Source organism: Chinchilla lanigera, unplaced genomic scaffold, assembly GCF_000276665.1.
Source record: "Chinchilla lanigera isolate Chin_1 unplaced genomic scaffold, ChiLan1.0 scaffold00100, whole genome shotgun sequence".
Taxonomy (NCBI): Eukaryota; Metazoa; Chordata; class Mammalia; order Rodentia; family Chinchillidae; genus Chinchilla; species Chinchilla lanigera.
The window spans coordinates 4,571,086-4,596,839 of record NW_004955501.1 but is presented as its reverse complement, the minus strand read 5'-3'; the positions used below and the strand labels follow the sequence as shown (position 1 = coordinate 4,596,839).

The window sequence follows — 25,754 nt, the reverse complement described above, 5'->3', positions numbered from 1 at the left end:
AGTCTTAGACGATTCAATAAATCTATAAATTCAGCCCCGGTCTTTCACCTGTAAATTGAGCCTGTACTTTTTTCCTCCGTACTAGAGGTTAACAAATCCTACAGACTTCCACCCTCAAGGAACCAGTACTATTATCCCTAAACTTCAAACACAGGCAAATGATTTGCATTCTAATCTACCCTATTTAACAGGTAGCCTGACAAACACGAGGAATACACATCCTGGCTCATCACCTTGAGGACAGCCCCAAGAACACACAAATGCCCCCACTCTGGATTATAATGTACCTCCCTTTTGAGCACCCACACTGCTTTCTCTGAGTCTGTACATATTTAGCCCTGCCTCATAAATCCGTCTGTGCCTCTCACTGACATGCCCTGAAATGTTTTTCTATGATGTAAGTCAGTGAACCCTACCAGCTACTTAGTGGGTGGGGGCAAGCTGAGGTCTCCATTACCTTTTATGGGGGACCTCCTCAGGCCCTATCCAGTGACAATACTATATCCGATAAATATGTGCAACTGCTATGTGTCAATTAAAAATAAAAATACATTTTATAAAAATACTGAGTGAGTTATAACCTGGAACATAGTGCTCCTACAACACCACTTGCCATCCGTGCAGAAATTGAGTGGCTCTGAGAAACTCCACTGGGTGACTGAGACAGCAGAGTCCTGGGGCAGGCAGTGCTGCTTAGACTTTTTAAGAACTCGGGGCCGAAGTCCAAATATGAGAAACAAGTAAGATCCATGCTGGCCTCCACAAGTAGATGGATCATAATAAAGGAATCATGGACAAGCAGATATGCTTAGAGAGAGTGCACCTGCACAAAACAAGAGCGCGTTTAGCGGGTGGAAGGAGGGAATGGCTCTGCTCTGTCCTCCCTGTGTGGCTGAGTTGTGTAGGGCCCTCCTTACACCGACCCCCTTGAAATGAGAAGGGTCCCCAAGATATACCTACTTACCTGGAGGAGGCAGGGTGCTGGGTGAGTTGGGTGTGGGAGAGCAGGCCTGCTGTGCACTGCCCACCAAGGCTGGGTGACACGTTGCTGGGCAGGGTCTCCCTCCCCTACCTCCTCATCCACCCCTGCTAGTGCACCTGAGCCCACCTCCTGAGCAGCACTTTGGCTCCCATCCACAGAGATACTTCTTTAATAATAGGAGAGAAGACAGCCATACCTGAGCAGGTAGAATAGCACTTAATTTGAATATTCAAATTTTTTGAATTATTATTTAAATTTAATATTCTCAGAGTGATTGAATGTTAATATTCAAAGAGATGTACACTTAGTCAGCACTCCTTTCCCCCACTGCGCATGAAGCAGAACTTATTGTTCACAGGCTTATTCAATAGGCTGCAGAGGAGCTCTGCAGAGAAAACAAAGTGGTGAGCTGAGCCAACAAGACTTCATCAACAGCCATTCATACCAAACCCCCTCATTTCCTTTGCCAGTGGGGCTTCCAAACAGCAGGAAGCTGTAGCACGGTGTTACTTGACTACAGGAAGCATGTTGACAAAGCCGGTCATCCTGCTAGACACGATGGGACACGTGGCAGGAGAATCCTCGGGGAGTGGGATGGCTCAGAGTGTGGCACTCGGTGCCCTGTTGTCAGGGAATGGGAGAGAGGACAGCAACCACCCACAGCTTACGAGCGTCATGATGTGTGAAGCTGGAAAGAGTGGCTGGTGGGACATTCCAAAGTATGGAAGCTCCAATTACACCAAAAGACATATGAGAAAGGGCTCTGGCCAAGGAGAAGGAATCTTATGGAGGTAAAATTCAAAAGCTTCATTTTAACTTCAAAGAAGTCAGCTCCTCAGCAAATGGAAGGGTAAGACCTGGCTTGCAGAATTTGTGGGGAAAAGTCCCTGGTGTTTTGACCACACAGTCACAATTTTAGCCTGCAGTGGACACCTCAGATCAGGAGGGAGGATTCCTCTTTCTTCTTTCTAGACATCAGCCTGAGGCCCTGGGCCTCCACAAAGGGCCTTGTATCAGGAGCATGAGCAAAGGGACTGGACGTGAGGCAGCAAAGCTCCGGGCCACGTGATGCTGTTCCTGCAGCTGTGAACCGATAGCTTGGTCTAGGTGATTCTGGGAGGCAGACCGGAGACCCACAGAGATAGTTTTGGGAGACGGAATTAGGAGATCCAAGAAAAAAGTCCTATGGGAGAGAAGGGCAGCTTCTGTGATTCATAATTGTCACAGAAGGAAGTTTGGGGATCCCCTTCCCTTGGGATTTGGTTCTGGGTGTCTGAAGGCTGCAGTGAACCTCACAGAAATCTTGAGAACTGTCTAGCCTAGAGGTTGGCGAACTACTGCCTGTGGGCTAAATTTGGTCCCCAGTCTGTTGGTGCCAATACATTGTATGGGAACACAGCTAGACCCATTTTCTTCTTTACCTTGGAGTGCGGGGCACTTTCATGCCACTGTAGTAGCATTGCTGAATAGTTTCGCAGAGGCCTTATGCTGAGCAAGCCTGAAATATTTACTACCTGCTGCTTTAAGGAAAATGCTGGCCCCTGGTCTAATCCAGTGGTTTTCAAACATTTCAGCCACTAAATCTTTCCACAAACAAAGCTTCTGGAGACACACTATGCATAAGACAAATAAAAGCAGAGGGCTTCTCTGGGGAAGGTAGGTGCGGAGCTCTGCCTTGCTCAGATTGGATCTCTCCTCTTTGAGTCAGTTATGTTGTGCTAAATTTTCTTCACTGTTTCCCCCCTTTAAATGTCTGTGCCTCCTTTCCTGACTTGGACAATCCAGGTTCTGAATCCTGAAAGTCCTCTGGTTCCTGAGTGAAAGAAGCTGACCCTGTTGGCTTCCCACCTCACAGAGGCCTTGCTTCCAGGTGTGCTTAGTGGTCCCCATGTCAAGTCTTTGGGCCACAGAGCTATCTGCACCCAGCTAGCAGCCTCAGCTCTACCAGGTGCAGCAAGAGAAGTGGAAAGTTCCCCCCTGTCCCCTGGGAGTTCCTTAGGGAGCTCAGGCCTCTTGCAGGAAGGACCACTGTTTTCTTCAAACCCCACTGCCCAGCAGGACAGTGGCTATTTCCCAGAATGCCCAAAGCCACCAGGCTATTAAACAGCCTCCCTTTTTACCCTGAACACTAACTCCTAAAGACACCTTCTCCCTGGCCTCAGGGGCGCCCAGAGAAACAACTCCTGATGCAGGGCAGGGCACAGCTTGCTTCCAAGACCCTTGACCAGAAGCAGGAAGCCACCCTGCCTCATTCCTGAGCAAGGAAAATAACAAACTGTGCCTTGAGGTCCAGAAGGGGAGGGAGCCCCAGTGGGTCTCCACCAGGCCTGTGTTGGAGGCCCAGGAGGCCCAGGAGACCCAGGAGGCCCAGGGTCATGTTTTCAGGCCGGCTGAGCGGGGTGATACTTGTCCACAAAACAGATGCTAAAAGAGCCCGAAGGAAGTCAGCTAGCTTCAGATCAACTGCTTAGGCCTTCACAGAGGCTACCGCCTCCCGGGGCCTTGCTCTTCCTGGCCCACTCTGTGTTTTCTATCATTCATCCATGTTCATATCTGTCCTTTCCTACACTGTGCATTTAAAAAAAATGTCCCACATTAAAATCTCATCAGGTTGTATTCTGCTCCTCTGTTCAGGACTATTTTTCTTTCAGTTGAATTAATAACACCCACGTGTTTTATGATTTTCCCCTTCTGTTTGTTTTCTTTTCCTTTTAGGTTAAATAGATCCAACTGGCCAGGTTGTGTAACAACTACCCCGACTGCCCACCTACTTGTCCCTGACACACACACACTTCCCCTTTCCCTCACAAGGGCCTCCTCACTTTCCCTCACCCTCCTCTCTCCCTCAAGCACACCCACTCCTTCACATACACCCCACTCCTTCACATACACCTCACTCCTACTTCCATATATTCTTCCACCTTCCACCCCTACACTTGCCCCATGCCCTTCATGCTCACAGTCTTCCTATGCTCATTTCACTACATCCACTATCCAAGGGTGGAGCGGTCCCACTCACACACACCCTTGTACACCTCAGACATTGCCACCAGGAGCCTACACTGGCGGTGCCCTGTGATTTTCTCCAGGGCTTCCTGCCACATCCACTGCACACCACAGGACACGCTGGGCTCATGCTGGCGAGCAGTTCCCTCAGGGAGTGGATTCAGCCCTGCAGGTCAGGAGCTGGTCGAGAAAGTGACTCTTCCTTTTCTTTTCTTGACTGGTCCAAAAATACAATCTCTCCCTTCCTGTATAACCTCCAGGAAGCTTCCTGCCTCCATTGTCTGTGGGGCCTGACTTCCCTCTGGACTTGACCACAGGATCTTTCAGGGTTACACCTACTCCTACAAGACCCTGGTTTCCGAAGACCCTTCTCTTATCTCCTGGGAGATGTGGTTTCATGTTGATCAGTTTCCCATCTGTGAAAACCTCTCCATGCCTTCTAGAAATGGACTTACAGGCTTTGGCTGGGTAGCTGGTCTTTTCTTTAAAAGGTGCCAGGGCACAGTTACAGACCCCACTGACATTTAGAATATCTAAACAGCCATAAATGTCTGCGTGGCCTTTTTACAATTAGCAATTAGTTGTTAAAGGTCTCCATAATTCCCACAATGTTCAGTCCACCTTCATTTTTTTCCCCTCTAAAACACACAGTTACTCTTCATTCCCCATGTTCATTTCTGAAGCAGCTTTGCTCCAAGGGGGAGGAAATCAGCAAGCAACATATGCTAATAGGTCTGGGGTCCACTCTTTATGAGCAACAGATTTCAAATACCACAGCAAGGACAGGCAAACAGAAATTTGCCAAACAGCTAACACGAGCCAGGCGCTTCTCCTATATCATTTTACTGTTTTCTCTTAGAACACACCAAAGGTACTATTGTCCACATTTTTATAGCTAAGGAGACAGAGGTTCAGAAGGGTGAAGTAGCTTGCCTACAAAAACTTGGCAAGGGAATGGCTGAGCTGAGATTTGAATGCCAAGTCCAGGCTCTATCTGTCATGCCAACATCATCAGTCTGCACCCACGTGAGGGTCTGGGGATTGAGTGGAAGGGCAGCCTACACTTCCACCCAGAGAAACTCCTGGCCTCACATGTGAGCGTTCAAGCAGTGACCATGCTGAGAACTGGGCTCTGCTTCTTGGCCAAAGTAGAACACCCAGGGTGAGTAGCAGAATGAAGCCAACTTTAGACGCCGCTAGGCCATCCATTCCATGGCCAGGAGCTTCCAGACTCAGCTTTTCATAGGAAGCGGGTGCTTCCTCATTTGGGGTGCAGAGGCATCCATTGGGAATAGAGCCACTCCTTCAGATTACTGCATTATGTCAGCATTGGGCTAAATTTGAGGACGTGCCTCTTCACAGCCCTCGCAGCCCTATGAGGAAGGGTTTGTGTTCCAGGGACAGAGAGGACCTGAGATTCCCAGTAGTGAGGAAGTGGCCCATGGCCATGCTACTAGGGAATCTCAAAGCCCCACTTCAGCTGGGTGTGGAGGAGAAAGCCTTTAATCCCAGCTATATGCCGAGGTGGGAGGATTGCAAGTTCAAGGCCAGCCTGCTCGCACAACAGCAACAACAAAAGTAAACCCCAAACAACAGACAAAAATAATCAAAGCCCAGCTTCAGTCCATGGAGTGCTTGTCTCAGGATGGTTCTCAGTCACATCCCCATCCAGGATGTTGCATTTAATAAGATGTATTTGTTCCTGATGACCTTGCATAATTCAAAACAAGATCCCATAGGATAAACTCGAGTCATTTGTAGGGAAATGGATGTGCTTTGAGACCGTAATGTTCAGTGAAGTAAGCCAAACATATAAGCTTAGATATTGCCTTGTTTCTCTTACATGGGAAATCCAAGATATAAATAAATAGCAAAATAAAAATGTTAGGAAACAGGGAGACAGATCTTTTACAGATGGGAAAGGACTCATAGATGGAAAGGGAGGGAGAATGCAGGGAAGAGGATACACAAAACTGTGATCCATTATGGACATGTACCTCAAGGAATGTAGTCAGTAATGTTACAGATTGATTAGTGATCCATAGCAATACATTTGAAGTAGAGTCACATGTGAGGCTTTTCCCATGAAGTGAGACTTGAGGAACATTTTTATTTGCACATATTAGCACACACTCCCACGCTGCACTGGTACCCAGCACACAGCCCCAGCTGCATCCCACAGATGTGGCTCCTGAGCCAAAGTCCTCCTCATCCCACATCCTGGCACCGGGAAGATGCCCTGAAGGTAGCCCAGCCCTGAGCACTTCCAGCTGTTGCTCCAATCCCAGCCAGAGTAAGTGAGATGGCTATGCCCTATTGCTGCAATTAGCATGTGCACAAACTAAATGAGCAATGATGACAAAACAGCCCACTCTTCTGGCCTATGGATGCCCCTGAGTCTCTGGGAGGTTAGCTGTGGTCCTCTCAGATGATTTTAGCTAAAAACACTGAGGTTGAGACTGGACTGGCAGAGTGTTTCCCTCAGCTGTTGGGTGACTGTGGAGAGCTAAACCCAGTATGACTGACCATTGCTAATATGGAACAGAGTGAAGCCCATCTCTAACCACTCGCCCATGGCGGCTCTGAGCAAAGCAAATGCCACTGGGACGTGGGCCCAGGCCACAGGGAGCCAACCCGCCAGACTGAGCAGCCATGGTGTGTGGCGCCTGGCGAGGTGCCCTCCTCCCCGCCTGGCCTCAGTGCCCCAGGCTCCCTTGATGATTTCATTAGCTCAGTCTTCATGTGTCAGGAAAGGTCAGCTCCTGCCTCCCTTCCAGAGCTGGCCTCAAGCTCCTAGTCAAGAACAGGAGAAGATGCAGGGCAGGAACCCTGGGCTCAGGTTTGGCTTCATCCTCTGCTTACTTGAGGCAGGACTGAGCCCTGAAACACACCAAATAGATCCAAGACCCTAGTGCACTTAGGAGAAATCACTAGTGCACTGGCGACTAACAGAAAGTTGGAAAAAGGCTTCCAGGACCAGAACCTAGCAGACATTTGGCCATTACACATCCCTGACTGTCCTATTCCATTTTCATTCCAGTGGCCTCTCTCTCCAGCACAGGTCTCACGACTATAAAGGAACCCCTCTGTTATTATACCTCATTTCTTGGATTTTGTCTACACACTCAGTTTTTAAAAAAAGCCTAGCATTCCAGCAAACTGGAATCAGTCATTCCCTCAGCACATCCGTGGGTAGTTCTTTCACTGTTTAGTCCTTTAGTGGACTAAAGATGAGCCTTTGCAGAATGGGTCTCTCACCACTGTTCATCATAAAACCACCACCATGTCCTACACCTCTTAAAAACAAGTTCAGGGCTCTCCCAAGCCAACAAATTAACGTAAGTCCAGTGCCAAAGTGGTAGGTGATGGTCCCAGGATGCTGAGTAAATGCAAATGCAAAACTGCTCTGCTGAGCTATTTCCCAACCCTGACCATGCACAATTTCTACAGAGGAGATCGTAGTGCAAATGCTTTCATGGTCAAACACTGCAGAACATACACAGAGATAAGTCACTGAACAGGAGCAAGCAAGGGGCTGGGGATTTAGCTCAGCGGCACAGTGCCTGCCTGGCAAGTGTAAGGTTGTGAGTTCGATTTCCAGTACCGGAAAAAAACAAAAACAAAAACAAAAACAAAAAAGAACAGGAGCAGGCAGACACGACACAGCAAGAGGATTAGCACTCCCCAAACCCAAGCTAATGGAACCACCTGAAAAAGTCTACAAAATAAATATATTTAAAATAAGAAGAGAAATTAAAGAGAAATAGAAGTCATAATGAAACACCAAGGAATCATGAAATTAGGACAGAAAGATTTGAAATGCAAGAATGAGACCTTTTTGAAATTGGTAAACTATATAAAGCCATTAAAATTTACAAAGTAAGGGATAGGTTTGACACTTATTGACAAAGTCATACTTTAAGGAAACCACCAGGATGCAGTACAAGTGAATAAAGTACTAAAAGGTATGAAAGAGAGAATAAGACACAAAGAGCCAAAAATAAAAATGACATATAGATACAAAGACAGACACATGTTTATGTATACACACATGCACACATGCATATGTAAAGCATGTTCCAAGCGAAAGGGTGGAAAAAATAGGGCTGTACCACCTCAAGAGCATTTTTGGATAAGTTTTTAGAATTAAAGAGAAATCTTAATTTTTGACTTTAATCTTAAAAACACATATACACAACACATGGCAAAACCCACAATGAGCTTTCAAACAGATAAGTAAAATCAATCCATTCTTAGAAAACTTACGATAGACATGCAGAACAACTAGGAAAAAAGAAAAAGTTAAGGACAACTAGAGAGAAAGAAAACATAGTAATTGTCCTCAAATTGGTCTATGCATTGCATGCACAATTTCACAAGGATTTTTCTTGTAAATATAGACAAATTGATTTTAAACCTTATATGGACAGGCAAGCAAGTTAGAATAGATAAAACAATTATGAAAATAATAAAGTTGTGAGAGTCATACTACTTTGAAGAATTACTATAAAGCATCAGCAAGCAAGATCGCATGATACTGGCGAAGGAACATCAGATCAAGGGAACAAAAAGGAAGTCCAGAAATTGACCCACATAAATACACCTATGGCTAATTTTTTCATTGCTGGGAAGGAAACCCATGGGCATGTGTTCCTATTTACATGATATTCTCAAAATCATAAAACTATAGTGATCCAAGCAGAACAGTGGTTACAGAGCTGGGGGAGGGTATAGCTCTGAATGATGCTGAGACTATTTGACATCTATACAAAAAGGAAAAAAAAAACAAACCTTGTAAAAAACTCAAAATGGATCATAGATCTACATATAAACGTGAAACTGTAACACCTTAAAAATGTATAGAGAGGGAAATCTTCCTGTTCTAGGGTTAGGCAAGGAATTCTGGAATGTAGTACTAAGGCATGACTCATAAAGGTAAAAAAAAAAAAGGACAAATTAGACTTCGTTAAAATTTAACATTTTTGTTCTGCAAATGGCATTGTCAAAAGAATACACAAGATAAGCTAAGATGGGGAGAAAATATTTGCAGATTTCATAGCCAAGGAAGAATTTGCATTCAGAATGTGTAACCAACTCAAATTCAACAATGAAAATAAATAACTCAGTTTAAAAAGGGGCAGAAGACTTGAACAAACAGTTTCCCCCAAAGGACATTTGGATGACAAAGGAGCACATGAATAAATGATTCACATCATAATCTTCTACTCATACAGAAACTTGAACACAAATACTCATAGCAGCTCTATTAGTAACAACTGCAAAGTGGATACAATCCAAGTGTCTCTCAATAAGTGAGTGCATAAATGATCTGTGACATATCCATGCAGTGGAATCTTATTTGGACACAAAAAGGGGTGGAGTACTGACTGATACACACCACTTGGGTGGATTTCAAAGGTTTATGCCAGTCTCAAAAGCCAATATGCCATGTGTTCCTATTTACATGATATTCTCAAAATCATAAAACTATAGTGATCCAAGCAGAACAGTGGTTACAGTGCTGGGGGAGGGTATAATTCTGAAGGAATAGCAGGACTGAATTTTGGAGGTGATGGACCTGTTCTCTATGTTGATTGTGGTGGTGATCACATGAATCTATACATGTGCTAAAATGGATAGAACTATACATTATCTCTAACCAAACTGAACTGTATGATACATTTTTAGAAACATTTGCAAGTGTATAATTTCCAAACCAGTAGGAAGAAAAAACTAAACAAGACCAGTGAACTAGACACTAGAAGGAGGAACAGCAAGAATCCAAATGAGCGATGACTTACGGGTGCCACTGCCGGCCAATGGCTATCTCTGAGGAGGAAGTGAGGGGCTTAGGGGGAGACATTGTCTTACTTCTTTTTAAAAAGATGTATCTAACAATCCAAATGTCCATAAATAGATGAACAGGTAAGCCAAATGTGAAATACACATCAATAGTATATTGTTCAGCCATAAAGCAGTAAGTCCTGATACAAGCTACTGCATGGATATATCTTGACACCATAATGCTATATGAAGGAAGCCATATACATAAGAGGACAAATACTGTATGATTCCAGTTATGTGTTAGTCATTTTTTAGTTGCTTGGACAAAGTACCCCAAATATACAACTTAAAGAAGAACTTTATCTTGGCTTATGGTTTCCAGAGGGTTAAGTTCATGGTTGGCAGGCTCCAAGATAGAAATAGCCTGGTGGAAGAATATGGCAGATAAAAGATCTTCACTTTATAATAGCTGAAGGCAGAGAGAGCAGGACGAGCCAGAGCTCTGCTTAACCAACTGTTTCTTGGGAAAGGAACTAGACATCTTTGAGAGCCAACTCCTCATCTTATACCTTTCCTCTGCCCTTCTCTGGGTTCTAGGGGCATCAAAACAGCACACTACATAAGGGCAATGTAGTCTAAAGGATGATGGATAAATGTATGATTATCATGAAGCCCCATGAAGTATCTAGAAATTCTACAGATCTCATCATGATCAAAGTTTGGACCCTTTTTCCTCCAAGACTCACTGTGGGCACTGCTCACCAGTGTCCCCAGGTAGGTGGAATTTGGGTCACTGCTTGTAGAAAGCACAGGGAATCACAGGAGGAAATGGGCCACCAGCTGAAGCCCAGGGCTGGGATAGTTATTCTGTAGCTTGTATTCCAATATGTTTTGTGCTTCCGATGTGCTCTGGGGAGAACCCAAACAATTAAAGCCAAGGGATCTTCCTGTTGGAGAGGGTAGCACGGCCCAGAGTAGTGTGCACCACTCCATGAATGTCTCTAACAAGTCTGTGAGATACTCACTCATGCCTCATCCCCTCAGGGCCAAGGTTGGAGGCCACTCACCGATGCTGGCGGAGGTGTACTGGTAGGGCTCTGAGAGGAAGTGCGGCAGGGTGAGGACAAAGGCTCCTGCAGCCAGGAGGAGACCCCCGATGCCGATCAGCTTTGGTCGGTGTACCCGGCTGCCAAAGTAGCTAACAAAGATGATGAGGATGGCATTGCTGATCTGCAGAGAGAGCAGAGGGGTGGAGTGAGACCCCAGAGGAGACCTGATCAGACCTTGCTCAGAAAACTTGGAGTGGGAAGACGCTGCCTAGTGTCAGTGGTCCCAGCGGAGCTACCCTCACTACGTCCAAGAGCCTTGCAGCCTTAGCTTTCCTGCTGTCATCAGAAACCTGTCCCCACCTTCCAAACCAGAACAAGGGAAGGAAGTAGCTAGCTGGAAACATGAAGGGCTCTTAGGTTAAATATCAACCATTTCCCCCCAAATCTTTTGAGGAAAAATCCAAGCAAGTGTCCAGTTCTGGCTGGCTCCTAGGAACAACATGAGTCCCCTAATAAAAGCCCTAAATCTAATCAGATCTTAATGAAAGGATCCAAGGACTCTGAATTGGTAAACAGAATAACAACCAAGCAACACACATTGCCTCACTTCACCATGCAACAACCCTCATTTTACAGATGACAAAGGTAGCAGGTCCGCACTCACAAGGTCAGGAGGTATCTTAAACTAGGGTTGCCTGACTTTATCATGCCCAGGCTTCATGACAGTGGTCTGCTGCCTCTTGGAGAAGTGGGTTTCTGCCCTAACAGCTCTGCTTCTAACCTGTCCCCGTCCTTCCCTGGGCCAGTGTTCACTTGTGTAAAATGAGGGATAAGGACTGCAGTGCTCCTGCGTCCCATCCTGGAAACATTATTCTATGTTTCTGGGGCTTCCTGGGAGGTGAGCTCTCCGGCCCAACCTCTTGAATCCTTTCCCTCTGCAACTTTATCTTTCTTCATAGCACTTACCAGGATCTGATTTACAGAAGCTTCATCACTCTTTGTAAGTAAACAGTACCTTATCCTTAGACTCTTGTCTAGCTGTTCATCTTGCCTCCCCAGCACCTGGCACACAGGTCTTTAACCTAGGTGTCAAGTCACTGAAGAAATGAACCAGCACAGGTAGGCTGTGTAGAAAAGAACACAGACCCAAGGACCCCTTGCAGCACGGCTAAGAGTGAGGCTGTGGGACCTAAGAAGAGTGCCAGGGCTGTGAGGAATTGGCCTGGAGTGCCTATGGCTTCTGCTCCAGCCCTCGCCAGAGGCGGTTCCCGGACATTCCAAAACCTGTGCCTGGAAAGAGCTTTACTCTTGTGCTTAAATTTTGCATTTTTCCTTCTTGCTTCTGCCTCATTTTCCATGAAGTGATGGATATGTGAGGATACTCAGTTCTGTTGACTAAGGCTAGCTTCAAATGGTCTGTGGGAGAGGTGGTGGAGGACCTTAGAGGGCACTTGGCCTCACGTGTTCACTAAGCCCTTCCTCCTGCTCCTGCAGTGCACACCCAGCCTGTGCCCTGAACCTCACCTGTGGCCCCAGGAGGCTTTCTGAGAGTGACCTGCTTTCTTAGATTGACTGGCCTGTGCGTTGCTCAAACCCACTGTGGGTTCCATGTCCCGGTGGCCTTACCGTCCCCTGCAGTGGGCTGCATTCTGCTCACACTCTCAGGGCACACACACACGCATGCACACACACACACAGTCACACATGGTCACATATAAATCCTTAAACACTCATGTACACACACAGACACACACAAATACACATGCAGGGAGGCACACACATGCTCACACATAAAACCCTCAGACACCTACAGATGTGGGGTTATGCATACATACAAACACATACCTACGGTCATAACAAATACTCAGACACACATATAGGTATATATAGACACATACATAGCCACAGATAAGCACACATAGACACACATAGGAGCACTCAAATACAAAGTAATAGATGAACACATATAATGCAGAGGCACACAAATTTACATACAGGCAGAAAAACAGACATATAGACACAGATACACACACACATAGTCACACAAACACACAAATACACACAGACAGTCACAAAAATCCACAGATAGGTACACACACATGCACAGCGTCACACACACAGACATATATTCACACACACAAATATATACATAGACACATAGCTACACATAAATACCCAGATACCCACAGTTACACACACACACAACTGTTGGGTCAAAGGAATGAACTCTCTGATGGTATCTGCCTCAAATTGTGCCCACAGGCATGATCTTGAAAAGGTTAGATTCTTGAAAATTTATCTGAGCTTGAGAAAGAGATTTAATAGTTATTTTCATTTTGATTGAACCATAGCCCTGAGGAAGTATCATGCCCTGTATTTGCCTAATCAACTTTCTATCTTACATAGACCTGCAACGTGTCCCAGCTGGTTACTCCTTTCCCCTGGAGAACATTCAGTTATTCCTGGACTCTTGCTTTTGTTCTAAGCATGGGACAACATGGATAAAAACTCAACCGTGGGAAGTCACGGCTTTGGCTGTCATCTGGGCTGAGCTGGAAGAGAGGATACCTTCCATGCCAGCTCTGACTCTCATTAGAAGAGGGCCTGGAACACTGAGATGGGAAGATTAGGAGGCTGTGTCTGGACTCAGTAGGAGAGAGGACTCCTCCTGTGAGGTGATGTATGGTTAGAAATGCACAGGATGGGACTGTGGTGACACCAAAGTCAGAGATTTGTTTCCTTGCTGTCAGTCATGAATGAAGACATGCACTAGGGCATGATCCAAGTCAAAGGCCAAGTTAAGAGTGCACTCTGTGTCCCAAAGTAGAGAACAGTCTGCCTCCAGGTGCACGCCCGGTTCCCACTCCGCTGCTCTCTGCACTGTGGTCAGGGCTGTACACAAGTGGGGACAGTGTCCCAGGACACCCTCTCACCTCGTTCAAGCTGGAAATGAGGCCCGAGGAAGAACTGGAGAGCCCGAAGCGCTTCTCAATGGTGGTGAGGCTGCTCTTGAAGTAGGCGCTATACAGGAGCTGGCAGAGCTGCAGGAGGCCGTGGCAGAGCACAAATACCTGAGGAAATAGAGGACGTGCTGTGAGGCCCTTGCGCAGTGAGCCCTGGCCCCTCCAAGCCCTCCATTCTGGGCCTTTGTTTCCTCATCCATCACATAGAGACATTTATAAGATGGTCAGAAGGTGAAAGGCTGTCACTGCTACACCACTGTTCACCCCGCTGGAGGTACAAACGCTAGCCACTCTTATCTTTACTGCATCTTATTAGAGTTATTGTAAATAGCCCAATAAAACTACAGGGAAGGACATTCCCAGGGGAAAGGCCTGGCATCAGCCAAGCATCTATGCTTGGACGTTCCAGCTTGGACTGCTCTCCAGTAGCACCACAGTACCCCGTGGGCTGCTGGCCTGCCTTCCTGGTTATTTTTATGTTGAGTGACCATAGCCCCGAGGAAGTACCATGTCCCTCAGAGGGCCATCCTGTGCCCTTAGAGGGCTGTAGGTTACTCCTCACCCAATTCAAACCACTCACAGCAGCAGCAACACGTCCTGAGTCATGTTGCTCTGCTTCTCCTGACCTCCAGGACCAACTCTTATGTCTCCAGTAAGGCACTGTGACACTGTCCCCAGGGCCTGCTTGGAACCAGTGTCCCCCACTTACACCCTCACCATGCTTGTTACCACCTCTCTTCAGGGACATCTGGCCTCTCACCAGGGCTATCTGTGATTGGACTTATTTGCCTCTGGAGGCATGGTCAAGGCCTTGTACCACCCTGCCCCATATGGCCAGTTCTCTGAGTTCTGAGTCAGTGTGTGTTCCACGACTGACAACACAGACAGATGTCAGACAGAAGAGAAGCGGGATTTGATGGGATTTTTGGTGAGCAGCAGGTTGAGCTCTATACCCTCCTCGGTTCTGAGCTATTGGACCAGGCCTGAACAGGTCTTGCACCAAAAGTCCCACATCCTCAAACAGCCCCTAGAAAGTGTCCTTCTGGGTCACACTTTTCCTTCAAGGGAGGGTGGGGTGGTGTTACGTTTCATAGTTGGCCAAAGTTCTTCCCTTAATTGAAAGCCTGCGTCTCAGAAGAGCAGCTGGGGCTCTGCTTTCATTTCCATTTTCTTCTGAAGCTGAGCCTACCTCTTTGCACAGGCCCTTGTCCCAGGCCGTGCAGTTTCCTACCTGTGAGGGGCACAGACTTACACAGTGAGGCCAGCCTGGGACTTCTGACAGAGCCCGAAATTCACGGGCTGTCCATGCATCTATACTTGCAGCCTCCAAATCTGAAAAAGTCATTATAGCCAGGAAATTCGATGTCTCTCCAGACTGCACCTCCCTCTGACTCCTGCAGCCACCTCACCCCTCACCAGAAGGAAGCCTGCCTCCCTGGAGGCAGAGGTGGCTCAACTGGAATTCACTTCAAACATTACATTTGTCTTAATATTTTGTAATAAAGGTGTGGAAAATCACCTTGTCTCATTTTTTTCTTCACATAAAAGGGAAACTGAGGTCCAGAGCTGGGGAACCTGAGTGCCTAGCACCATAATGGGAGTTTTGGGAACTTAAGTATCAGTCACTTGAGATGCTTAGAGTCAGTTCTCCTTTCCTGGGCCCTTGGTTTCCCTAGTAGGGAGGTAACTGGTCTTAATCAGTGGGTTTTAACTCAGCTTTAAAAAGTCAAAACTGCCTGAATAGAGGAAGCAGAGGTATCTTTGACATAGAACCTAGGTCCAATCCAAGACCAACTGAGTCAAAGCTGGTAAGAGCAAATTCATTTAGAAGAGTTCCTCCAGCAGTCTGGTGGGCAAAATGGGTTACAATCACTGGATGAGAGGACATGTTCTGGCCCCGAGCATCTATGTACAAAATGTAATTGATGGAGCATTAGAAGGGAAAAGCAAACCAAATACAGAATTCTCCTAATTTAGAGGAGCTGCCATTACAGGCAGAAGGGAGGACAAGAGCCTTGGAACAGGCTTTTGGGAAAGCACATGTGATGGCGATGTGAAGCTGCTGGTTAAGGTGTTGGTGAAGTGATGATGATGGTGAAGAAGGGGAAGATGATGCTGAGGGTGGTGAAGGTGGTGGTGGTGATGGTGACAGCAGTGAAGGTGACAGTGAAGGTGAAGATGAAGGTGCTGGTGATAGTGATGGAGGTAGTGAAGGTGATGGTGGTGATGGTGAGGATGATGGTGGTAAAGTGGATGGTGATGATGTTCGTGGTGATGATGGTGAAGATTTGGTGCTGGTGATGGTGGCAGTGACGGCAAAGATGATGGTGAAAGTGATGGGGTTTGTCAATATCTGATTATTTTCCCTGCATACAGGGCACTAAAAACACTCAAGACCAGATTATTTTCTGAGTCAGGCCAGACTTGAGAAAGAGGCAATTTAATCTCAAATGCCTTGATGCTTTTCCTTCTCTGACTTCTCCCTAAAGGCTAATTCCTCCAAGGCTCCACAGTCCCCTTCGCCGGACATGCTCATAAGCAGCCCCTTTCACCTGTAAGATAATGGTACCCAAATCTCAGTTTCTCTTCCAGAGCTGGGCCACCCCACTGTGTGCTGGCTATGTGAACGTCCTCAGACCCTTCTGACTAATCACTTTCTGAGTGGGACTCACTGACTTCCCTCATAGACCCTGCCCTTCTTACTTCATTCCCTATCACCTTCACTCAGTTCCCACATTAGAAACCAAGAATCATCCTAGACGCCCTCCCCAACCCCCACCATTACTCTATTACCAGATCCTATAATTTCTTTCTGGTTTCTTTTACACTTGACCCCAGTTTTCATCTCCAAGTACATATCTTGATGCAGGCTCTTACCATTTCTCCCCTAGATACTGTATCTCCCACAGGTCTCTTGTCTGCCTCTCCAAATGTCCCACCAAACCACCCCAGAGATATCTCAAAGGGTTACATGAACAGATCATGCCGAAATCAGTGCCTCTCGGTTCCTACAAGACAAAATCCAACTTCCTTGGTGCAATACCCTTGATGCTATAGATCTACACCCTGCCTGTCTACCACTTGGCTCTATGCCCTGATGCGGCAAATCACCTTTAACAAAGACGGCCACACCAGCATCTCCCATCCACATGCCCTTCACACAGAGTGACGGCAAAACTCCCTCAAGAAGCAGGGTGTGTGTTCTACCCTTTGAATGTGTGCCAATCTTAACATCTTGCTCTAATGAGATGAAGCAGAAACACCATGCAACTTCTGAGGCTTGGATCTCATCATGGGTAGAGAATCTACCTGGTTTGTTCTCCCTTCAAACCCTCAGAACTTGAATATCACATCACAAGGAAGCCCCGCTGTCTTTATGTAAGGGAAGGCCACATATGGGAAGCCGACAAGTCCAGATAAAGTTTCAGCCCTTAGCCAGCAACATCTGCCAGACATGTTACTGAATGAGTCTTCAGATGATTCCTGTCCTGGCCTTTGATGCCAAGCAAAGCAAAAAGTGTCCTTGCTCACAATCTAGACAGGACCATCTTTCCTTTTGCTGTCTGTATTACTGCTCTGCTTTTCAGAAGCCCCTTTTCCAGCACGTGACTCTGTTGTGTGTCTAGTTCAGGTTGCTTCCAAAAATCTCAGTCCCTGTTGCTGACTTCTGCAGAGTCATCTCTGTGCATGCTGGCCTGGTACATGCCGGTAGCACAAGTAACATCCCGCAGAGGAGTGAAGGTTGTCCTAAGGAGGGCTGGGCCTGAAGCCAGGCCAGGCAGTGGGCATGTGGGCAGGGACCAGGTCAGGGGCTCCTTTAGAAGTTTCACTGTCAATGATTCCCAGTGGAGAAAGAGAAAGGGCTGCATTTCCAGCCTGAGGGCCAAGAAAGGGCAAATCCATTCTGCAGACGGGGCTCAGGAGGAGACGTGTCCATCAAGAGGAGGGACAGTGAGTTCATTTTTGGAGCACTTGAGTTTCTGATTAAACTCAGAAAAGACCAATCTCTCTCCATCCAAATTAGCAATAAATGAACATGGACTGATTAACCATTACCAACTCCCTCAGCCATCTCACGAAAGGAAGATGGGAATGGTGGGAGAGAAAATCTATCACAGATTTTCTCCTGAAAGATCTGTCTTTGCTATTTCTAGTAAGCACAGAAATTCCCTATCTCTTCCCCTGAGCTACTAGGTGGAAGACTCCCGCAACACCGAGCTGGCACCTCGACACATCCTTGCCCCAGCAGAGCCAACCTCACTGCCGGCTCTTGGCCACTGCAATCACCGGGGCCTAGCCATCTCATGGGTGTCCTGGCAGAAATGCTGGTATAGATCTGTGCCTCCAGGTCCCACTGGATGCAGCAGATTTTGTGGCTTCATGGAGCAAAGGGCAGGAGGACAATTTCAAGAAAAGAGAAAGCAATAGATGGGTGGTTAAGCAGAGCTTTCTGGCCAGGGGCCCTCAAGGTCATATTTGGCCTCGCATATGGTTTTATGTGGGTGGTGCCCCACATTCGTGATTCTGGCAGCTCAAACCTGTCAAATACCCATTGTATGGCCAGCAGGAGATGGAACAAGGGACCTCTGGCACAATGCAAAAGAATAGAAATCCAACCCTAGAGAGGACAAGGGTTTAAAAGCACATGGAACACAGGGCATGGTGGCACACACCTGTAATCCCAGTGCTAGGGAGGCCGAGGGACAAGTGCCATGAGTTTGAGGCCAGCCTGGGCTACATAGCCTGGGCTACATAGTGAGACCCTGTCTCAAAAAACAGAAACAAAAATAAAACAAAAAAAGTGCGAGGAGACAGATTGGTTCGGTAAAAGCAAGAAAAGTTGTGTTAGGTGGGCTGCAATGCCCACACCCCATCATTATGGCCACACACAGTGTTCTGGGTCGTGATGGTTCGAGGTTTGGAGTCAAAGAGGCCTAGGTTCAGACTCCGGGTCTGTAAAGAATGGCAGGACTTTCAGCCATTCGCCTGGCCACTCTGAGCAGCAGTTTCCCAACAGTAAAAAGGAACTCTTAACATTTGGGTTGCAAGGACTGTGCCAGAAAAATGTAGTTACAGCACCTGGCACCCTGCCTGGCCCACATGGAAAGAGATTCAGTAAATTAAATAAGATGACACTTACTCCCCAGGAATTTAAATTCTCTGTTAGCATTCCATTCTCCTGTGGCATGAGAAATCTAGTTTCCTACAGTGTCTCATGGAATTGCTTGAGATGCTATAAGTCAACAGAATTTCATGGAGACAAAGTTTGAAAAAAGTTGCATAGTAAATCATGAATTATAGCACAAATATTTGCAATTCATCACCATGTCAAAGGCCCTGAGGAGTTACTCAGTAAAGATCTGCTTTGTTTGACCCAACTTTTCCTGTCACACTTTAACCATGTAGCCTTACCACCACCATCACCACTATTTGACATGCTCAGCCCTTCTGCCTCCATCTCTCGAGTAGCTGGGATTCTAGGCATGCACCACTGTATCCCGTGCCACACCATCAGTTTCCATCTCCTTACTCTCTTTTGCTCGGGATTTATTGCTTTCCATGATGACATCATGCATTTGACCTCTCATTTATTGACACCTATCCTCATCAGAATGTAGACTTCACAAAGGAATGATGACAGGTGCTTTTTAAGGCAACAAATCCCAAGTGCTTGAAATGATTCCTGGTTCATGATTGGGGGTCATTCTTCGCCAAGTGAGCAGTGTGTATTTAAAGTCGTGGCTGATCATCTATGGCCCAGAACATCCGAGCACCAGAAGAGCTACTCTGAGAGTATGGATGGATCTGCGATCTGTCCATTGTTTACAAACCTCCTCTTCAATGCTTCTTCTGTATGAGAATTCGCAAAATTGACAAGGCAGAGAACAGCATTTGTCTGTTTAGCTGCCCTACTTACTTGGCTCAACTCTAAATTGCTTTTGGATATTTCTAAACCCAAACTAAAAAGTTAAAGATTTGTAACTATATATACAAGGACTTTCTGGTGTGGTAGAAACACCATATATTTTTATGGTGTAGTATTTATACAGGTATAATTTCCATTTGTCAAAACTCACCAAGCTTTTAAAGTCTGTACATTTTATTATATGCAAGCAATACCTCAATATAGTCAGCTAAAGAAAAATTTCTTTGAAAAAAATGTGTAAACACGATGGTATTCAAAATAATGTCCTGAAACTTTGAAGGGAACTCTGTACAGTTTTCTCCTTTTTTGAGCCATGGTAATATCTTTGGGATGAGTTTGTTTATACAAGGAGCCTACTTTGAAAGGTCGAAACTCCATGTAAATAGCTACACTTGTTTCCACGTGTGTTAATCTAAACACTGGGTTTACTTGGGGAGTGTGTATGTGTGTTAAAATTAATTTGTCAGCTGAGGCACACTTGTGGGAGGAAGCTGGTAGATAAACCCTGTGCAGGAGAAGGACATTCTTACAGGGTGGGGTGGGCAGGAGGCTCTCAGATGTCCAAACATGAAAGCTACGCACGCAGCCCCATTCTCTCTCCAACGCTAACAAACACAAAGAGAGAGGCCCACCAGGAGGAAAGCAGAAAAACTGGAGCTGCCATGAAGACCTTTCTTCTAATACAGAGCAAATTTTATCCACCTTAGCCAAAGAGCTAGGAGAGGCTGCATAGATGACAAGATGCCATGTGAAGGGACAGAGTAGGGTCCCAGGCTCAAGCCATGCTCCAGTGATATAAGATAACCATAAAGGGCTACCCAGAGGCCAAAGAGGGAAACTCTTACAAATCAGGGTGAATGGGAAGGGGTCAAAGTACAGTCTAGGCATGATCTCTTTTTATCTACGTGATCATGATGCTTTATTCCAAACTAAACATTGGAATGGTGCTCTAACCAGAGGCATCACACCATGGTTATAGGGACACTGGGCAGAAGTTGTGAACTATGACCTCTCCCCACCCCCTGTAGGGTTACTACCTGGTTAATGACTGAATCTGCTGTCAACCAACTCCAATTTCATCCACACAAATCCAAAGGAAGGCAAAACTCTAGACAACTCACTTGATTCCTTATGACCCTGAGGATGTACTTCACTAAGGAGACTGAATATAGTGAGGCACCCAAAAAAGACCTTTAGGAGCAGGAGATGGGCTGAGACACACAGCTGGTGTGTTCCCACTGGGAACAGGTGCTTCTATCCCTCGATGTTAGCTGTCCGCTTTACCAAACAGGACTTACAGGGCAATCTAAGGAACAACTCTTCCAAAGGAAAGAGTGAAGGAGGGCAGAATGGAAGGAAGGAAGGAAGGAAGGAAGGAAGGAAGGAAGGAAGGAAGGAAGGAAGGAAGGAAGGAAGGAAGAAGGAGCAATGATCATCAAAGGGAAGCCTTTCTCTCAGTCCTGCAAGGACACAGGCATTGTGCAGGAGTATTCTGGGCCCACTCTGCAGGCCCCTAAGTAAGCGCTGTCACTTGTGTAGCTCTTTCTACCTCTGGAAGTCAACATCTGGCCTTGGAGACCATCCTGCTTTTCCTCTTCCTAGGTCATAGCTCATGCACCCCAGACAGGAACACCTTCCTCTCTCGAGAAGAAGGAGGGCTACAACCACCTTCACAGCACAGCTGGGTTTAGGCAACACTTTTTTCAGTGGGCTGTAGCCATATGCCTTAAAATAATACATTTTTTTCTGCAATTTCTTTACTTTTCACGTTAGAGTGCTTGCTGTTATAGGAGTTAGCTTAGTGAGACCTGCCTCTCTGTTTCTTCCTGTTTCTTCTGACTTTTTTTTGGGAGGGGGGTACCAGAAATCGAACTCAGGACCTTGTGCTTGACAGGCAGGCACTGTGCCATTGAGCTATATCCCTGCCCTCCCAACACTTGGCTTTTTGAGACAAGGTCTCACTATGTAGTTCAAGGTGATCTTGAACTTGAGGTGATCCTTCTGCCTCAGTTTCCCAAATGCTGGGATTATAGGCCTGCACTACCACACCAGGCTTCTCCCAACTTTAAATAGTTTTGTCAGTATCTATTATTATTATTATCAAATTGTAATAGAGATTTAGGAGCTGCTTTTGCTAAACCCACTAATTTTACCTAGGCCTGGAGCTAGCTCCTTTGATATTTTAAACTTTGGGTCAGACTCACTTATCTGATCATTCAAACACACTTATCCCACCATTCTTGCCATTTTCTGAAGCAGTTCTGGAAGTCCTCTTTCTTGAGTGTCTTTACTCAAGAAAAACTGAAAAAAGTGTTGCCTAAACCCAGCTGTGTTGTGAAGGTGGTTGTAATCCTCCTTCTTCTCAAGAGAGGAAGTTGTTTCTGTCTGGGGTACATGAGCTACGACCTAGGAAGAGGAAAAGCAGGATGGTCTCCAAGGCCAGATGTTGACTTCCAGAGGTAGGAAGAGCTACACAAGTGACAGCGCTTACTCAGGGGCCTGCAGGAATCTCACTCAGTCCTGCAAGCAGACTACTCCATAGTGAGCAATCCTCTCAGAATGGGAGTTGAATTGACTCCTTAAGCAATAATGATTTCCCAGATTTTCTTGGCACCAGCAGGACCCCAGAGAACCAGACCTGAGATAATGATCAACCAGACCACAGTTTGAGCAAGACTGCTTGGCCATGTGTACTTCTTGCTCTCCGTTTTTGTCCTTGCCTGTATAATCCTGAAGCTCTTGTTAGTACCCTGTTGTTCTCCCTGTGTCTTCCTGGTGTGCCCACACCGAATAATATAGGGGATGATAAAAAATATGGTGAATGTTTAGATTATACCAAAAGATTTGTTACACTTAGGGTTAGGGTTAGGTTAAATATTTATTACACTAAAAGACACCTTACCATTAAACTCCCTTAAGATACTCCCCCTTGCTTCAAACACACTTATCCCATCATTCTTGCCATTTTCTGAAGCAGTTCTGGAAGTCCTCTTTCTTGAGTGTCTTTACAAGGTATGATTATACACTCAGAAAGAACAGTAATCATTGAAAAACTCAAAAAACAACAAATGCTGGTGAAGCTGCAGTGGAAAAGGGACTCTCCTACATTGTTGGTGAGAATGTAAACTAGTAAAATCACTATGGAAATCAGCAGGGAAATTTCTGAAAGAACTAAAATTAGAAATTCCATATGACCCAGTTACCCCCTTTTTAGGTATCTTTCCCAAAGAGCTCAAGACATCATACACAGTGAGACATGCATATCCACGTTTATACTAGCACAGCTCATAACAGCTAAATCTCGGGAGCAGCCTGTATACCTGTGAGCAGATGACTAGATAAAGAAAATGTAGTATCTACATGCAATAGAATACTACTTGGCTATAAAGAAGGACAAATTTGAGACACTTGTGGGAAAATTGGTACGCTTGAAAAATATAATGTTGAGTGAAATTAACTGGGCATATTGGCTTAAATACAGTATGGTATCTCTCATTTGAGTAAAGCAAAGTACGAAAAGATCAACAGGGGATAGATAAAAAGAGATAAAGGGATGGATCTCTGCAGTCCATGAGACCAAGGATGAGGAGTGAGGGGGAGGAGAAGGAAGAATAAATACAATAAAGACAGGCCATGTATGAGAACTTAATAACCTCAATGAGTATAAACATTATACACCATAAACATGAGCTAAGATTAATAATATCAATAAGAATAAAAATGGGGAAAGGAGAATTAGAGGAGGGAAGGAGGAGGAGGGGTGGGAAAGGGGGTTTTCAAAAAGGAAGCACGTTGTATTATGTCCATGCACTGACTCTTCAAGATGAGTATAAAATGCATGTACTGCAAATGTGTACTAACAAAAGGAAGTTTCAGGGAACGCTGCCGCTGATGCCATCCAACAAAAAGACATAGCAAACATTACAGTGCATCCTCACCCACCTTATCCACCGGATCTGGACCGTAGGACTTCTGCCTCTTCCCTAAGGAAATGGCCATGGGAGATAAATGTTTTGAATTGACCCAGGACATTGAGGCAGCCACAACAGCACAACCAGAGACACTCATGGAAGAGGACTTCCAGAACTGCTGCAGAAAGGGGCAGGCATGATGGCACGAGCATGTTCAGAGCAAGGGGGGGCGTATCCTGAGCGGGATTACTAGTGATGTGTCCTTTACTGTAATAACTCCTGTGACATACACCATATTTTTTATCACACCTTGTAAGTTGCTTCCCCACCAGTCATCTCACTCTGGTTGGACTCATGAGACAGTTGGTGCCTGAATCTGGTCTGCTGGGAACCCCAGAGTCAGGCCTCTGGCTTAGAACTTTGGTAGCAAAACCTCGTTTACTTGACCCAGTCCTCTGAAGCGCCTGCCATGTCTCCAGCCAGAGAAATGTGGACATGTACCACCCTCCTCTGACACCCCTCCTCTCCGTGTCTCCATTCCCAGCACATTTTCAGTCCTGGTTGGCAACTCACCAATTGGTGAGACCTGGGAGGGGAGACAAAGGACTTAAAGAGGACAAAGAAATGAACTCAGAAAGGTGATTCCTGGCTGACTCTCGGTGTCTCTAGAGATCCAGGCCCCTGAAGTGGGAGCAAGGGCTGAGTGGGCCCCTCTGAAATCCAGGCAAGAGTCCCTCAGAGAGCTGGAGGAGACAGAGCATCTCCCTGTCCTTGCAAAAGATGAAGGAAGCAAAGCAAAGACTCAGCTGTGTCCTAGAAGAGATCACCTTCAGCATACTGGCCTGCTCACCCTTCTTTACCTTCTCAGGGCGTGGCTCTGGATCCAAACCTCGGCCCAACGCCCCACGGGGGATTGTCTCTTTCAAGAAGTGATTCAGGAAATCAAATATGTTCCCATGCAGGAAGAATGCCTGCACAAGATAATGCCCAGAGAGTCAAAATAGCCAGCCTAGGGTCAGAGTTGGTGGTATCCACAGTGGCAATAATAAAAAAACCTTTAGTATCATTAGTATTAATATGAACTAGCAAAAGCCTTTGATAAAACAGTCCTGTGCAACCCATGAAGTAGAAGCATCAGAATAATGGCAAAGAAACATGGAGATTTCTATCACCACTGCACCTCCTTATTTCTTCAGAAGGCAGTAGCCTGTCTGGGGAGCTGGGCTTGGGACCTCGCAGGACAGGAGGGCAGCAGACGCTGAAGAGCCAGGCCTCTCACGTTTTCTCCCTGCCCAGTATTGCTTCATCCCTTCTTTCTGGTGTCCACTTGCCAGCCTCTACCGTTCACAGAGGGACCTTGCTGTCCAGCAGGGCTCCCCTAACGGGACTAAGGACGCCAGGCCTGTGAGAACACCTTCCAGGAAGACAATGTCTGGCCTCGGTGGAAACCACAGAAACCACAGCAGGCACAGGATGCCATGTCCTTTGAGGGGCCTCTTTCTCTACCTTTCACATTGCTGGGGGAACCTGGCCAAGGAATCTCTCAGATCCACACCCTGACCAAACAGAGATTCTTCTCAACTTTTTTTTTTTTACCTTAATATACTCAATTTAGGTAAAAATCTCACTTGAGGGCCACCCTAAAGAGATAATTACAATGGACATTAGAAATGTCAATCCGCATACATTGTGTTTTTTGTTGTGATTTTGTATCTCTCTACTTTGCTTTTTAGGAGCTAAAAAAGATTTTTAGTAACACAGGGTCCTGAGAGTCCTCAAAAGAATAAAAATCAAAATAATCCAAAAATGAAATGTGTGCAGATTTCTATTGCTGCACTCTTGTTTGAGAGCTAGGGCATCAAAAGAAAAGTAGACAAGCTTTCTAGCTCCTAATAGTATTAGAAATCCTACAATGCCTTTTATTGTGGTTGTTTGGTGTTGGTTGGTGTTTTTCCTAGTAGTGCCCCGTGGGAAGCTAAGTGGTGAAGTCAAACAGCTAGATTGGGACAGGGTGAAACGGAAATGCAAGGTGAGACACTGATGGAAGGCCTGAATCGGGACTGTGGGCTTTGGAAGTCATAGATGAAAGAAAGAAAGAAAGAAAGAAAGAAAGAAAGAAAGAAAGAAAGAAAG

The 25,754-nt window shown here is 45.9% G+C and overlaps 1 protein-coding gene across 1 annotated transcript in view; it reads right to left on the bottom strand.

Annotated features, from left to right (window-relative positions):
* Positions 1-25,754, bottom strand: part of Slco2a1 (solute carrier organic anion transporter family, member 2A1) — a 79,551-nt gene that overhangs the window by 26,776 nt on the left and 27,021 nt on the right. Inside the window, exons 2-3 of the mRNA XM_013505788.1 lie at positions 13,755-13,892; positions 10,840-11,002 (exon numbers count right to left, since the gene is read on the bottom strand). Of these exons, the coding sequence (XP_013361242.1) occupies positions 10,840-11,002; positions 13,755-13,892 (301 nt within the window). The remainder of the gene's footprint in view (positions 1-10,839; positions 11,003-13,754; positions 13,893-25,754) is intronic.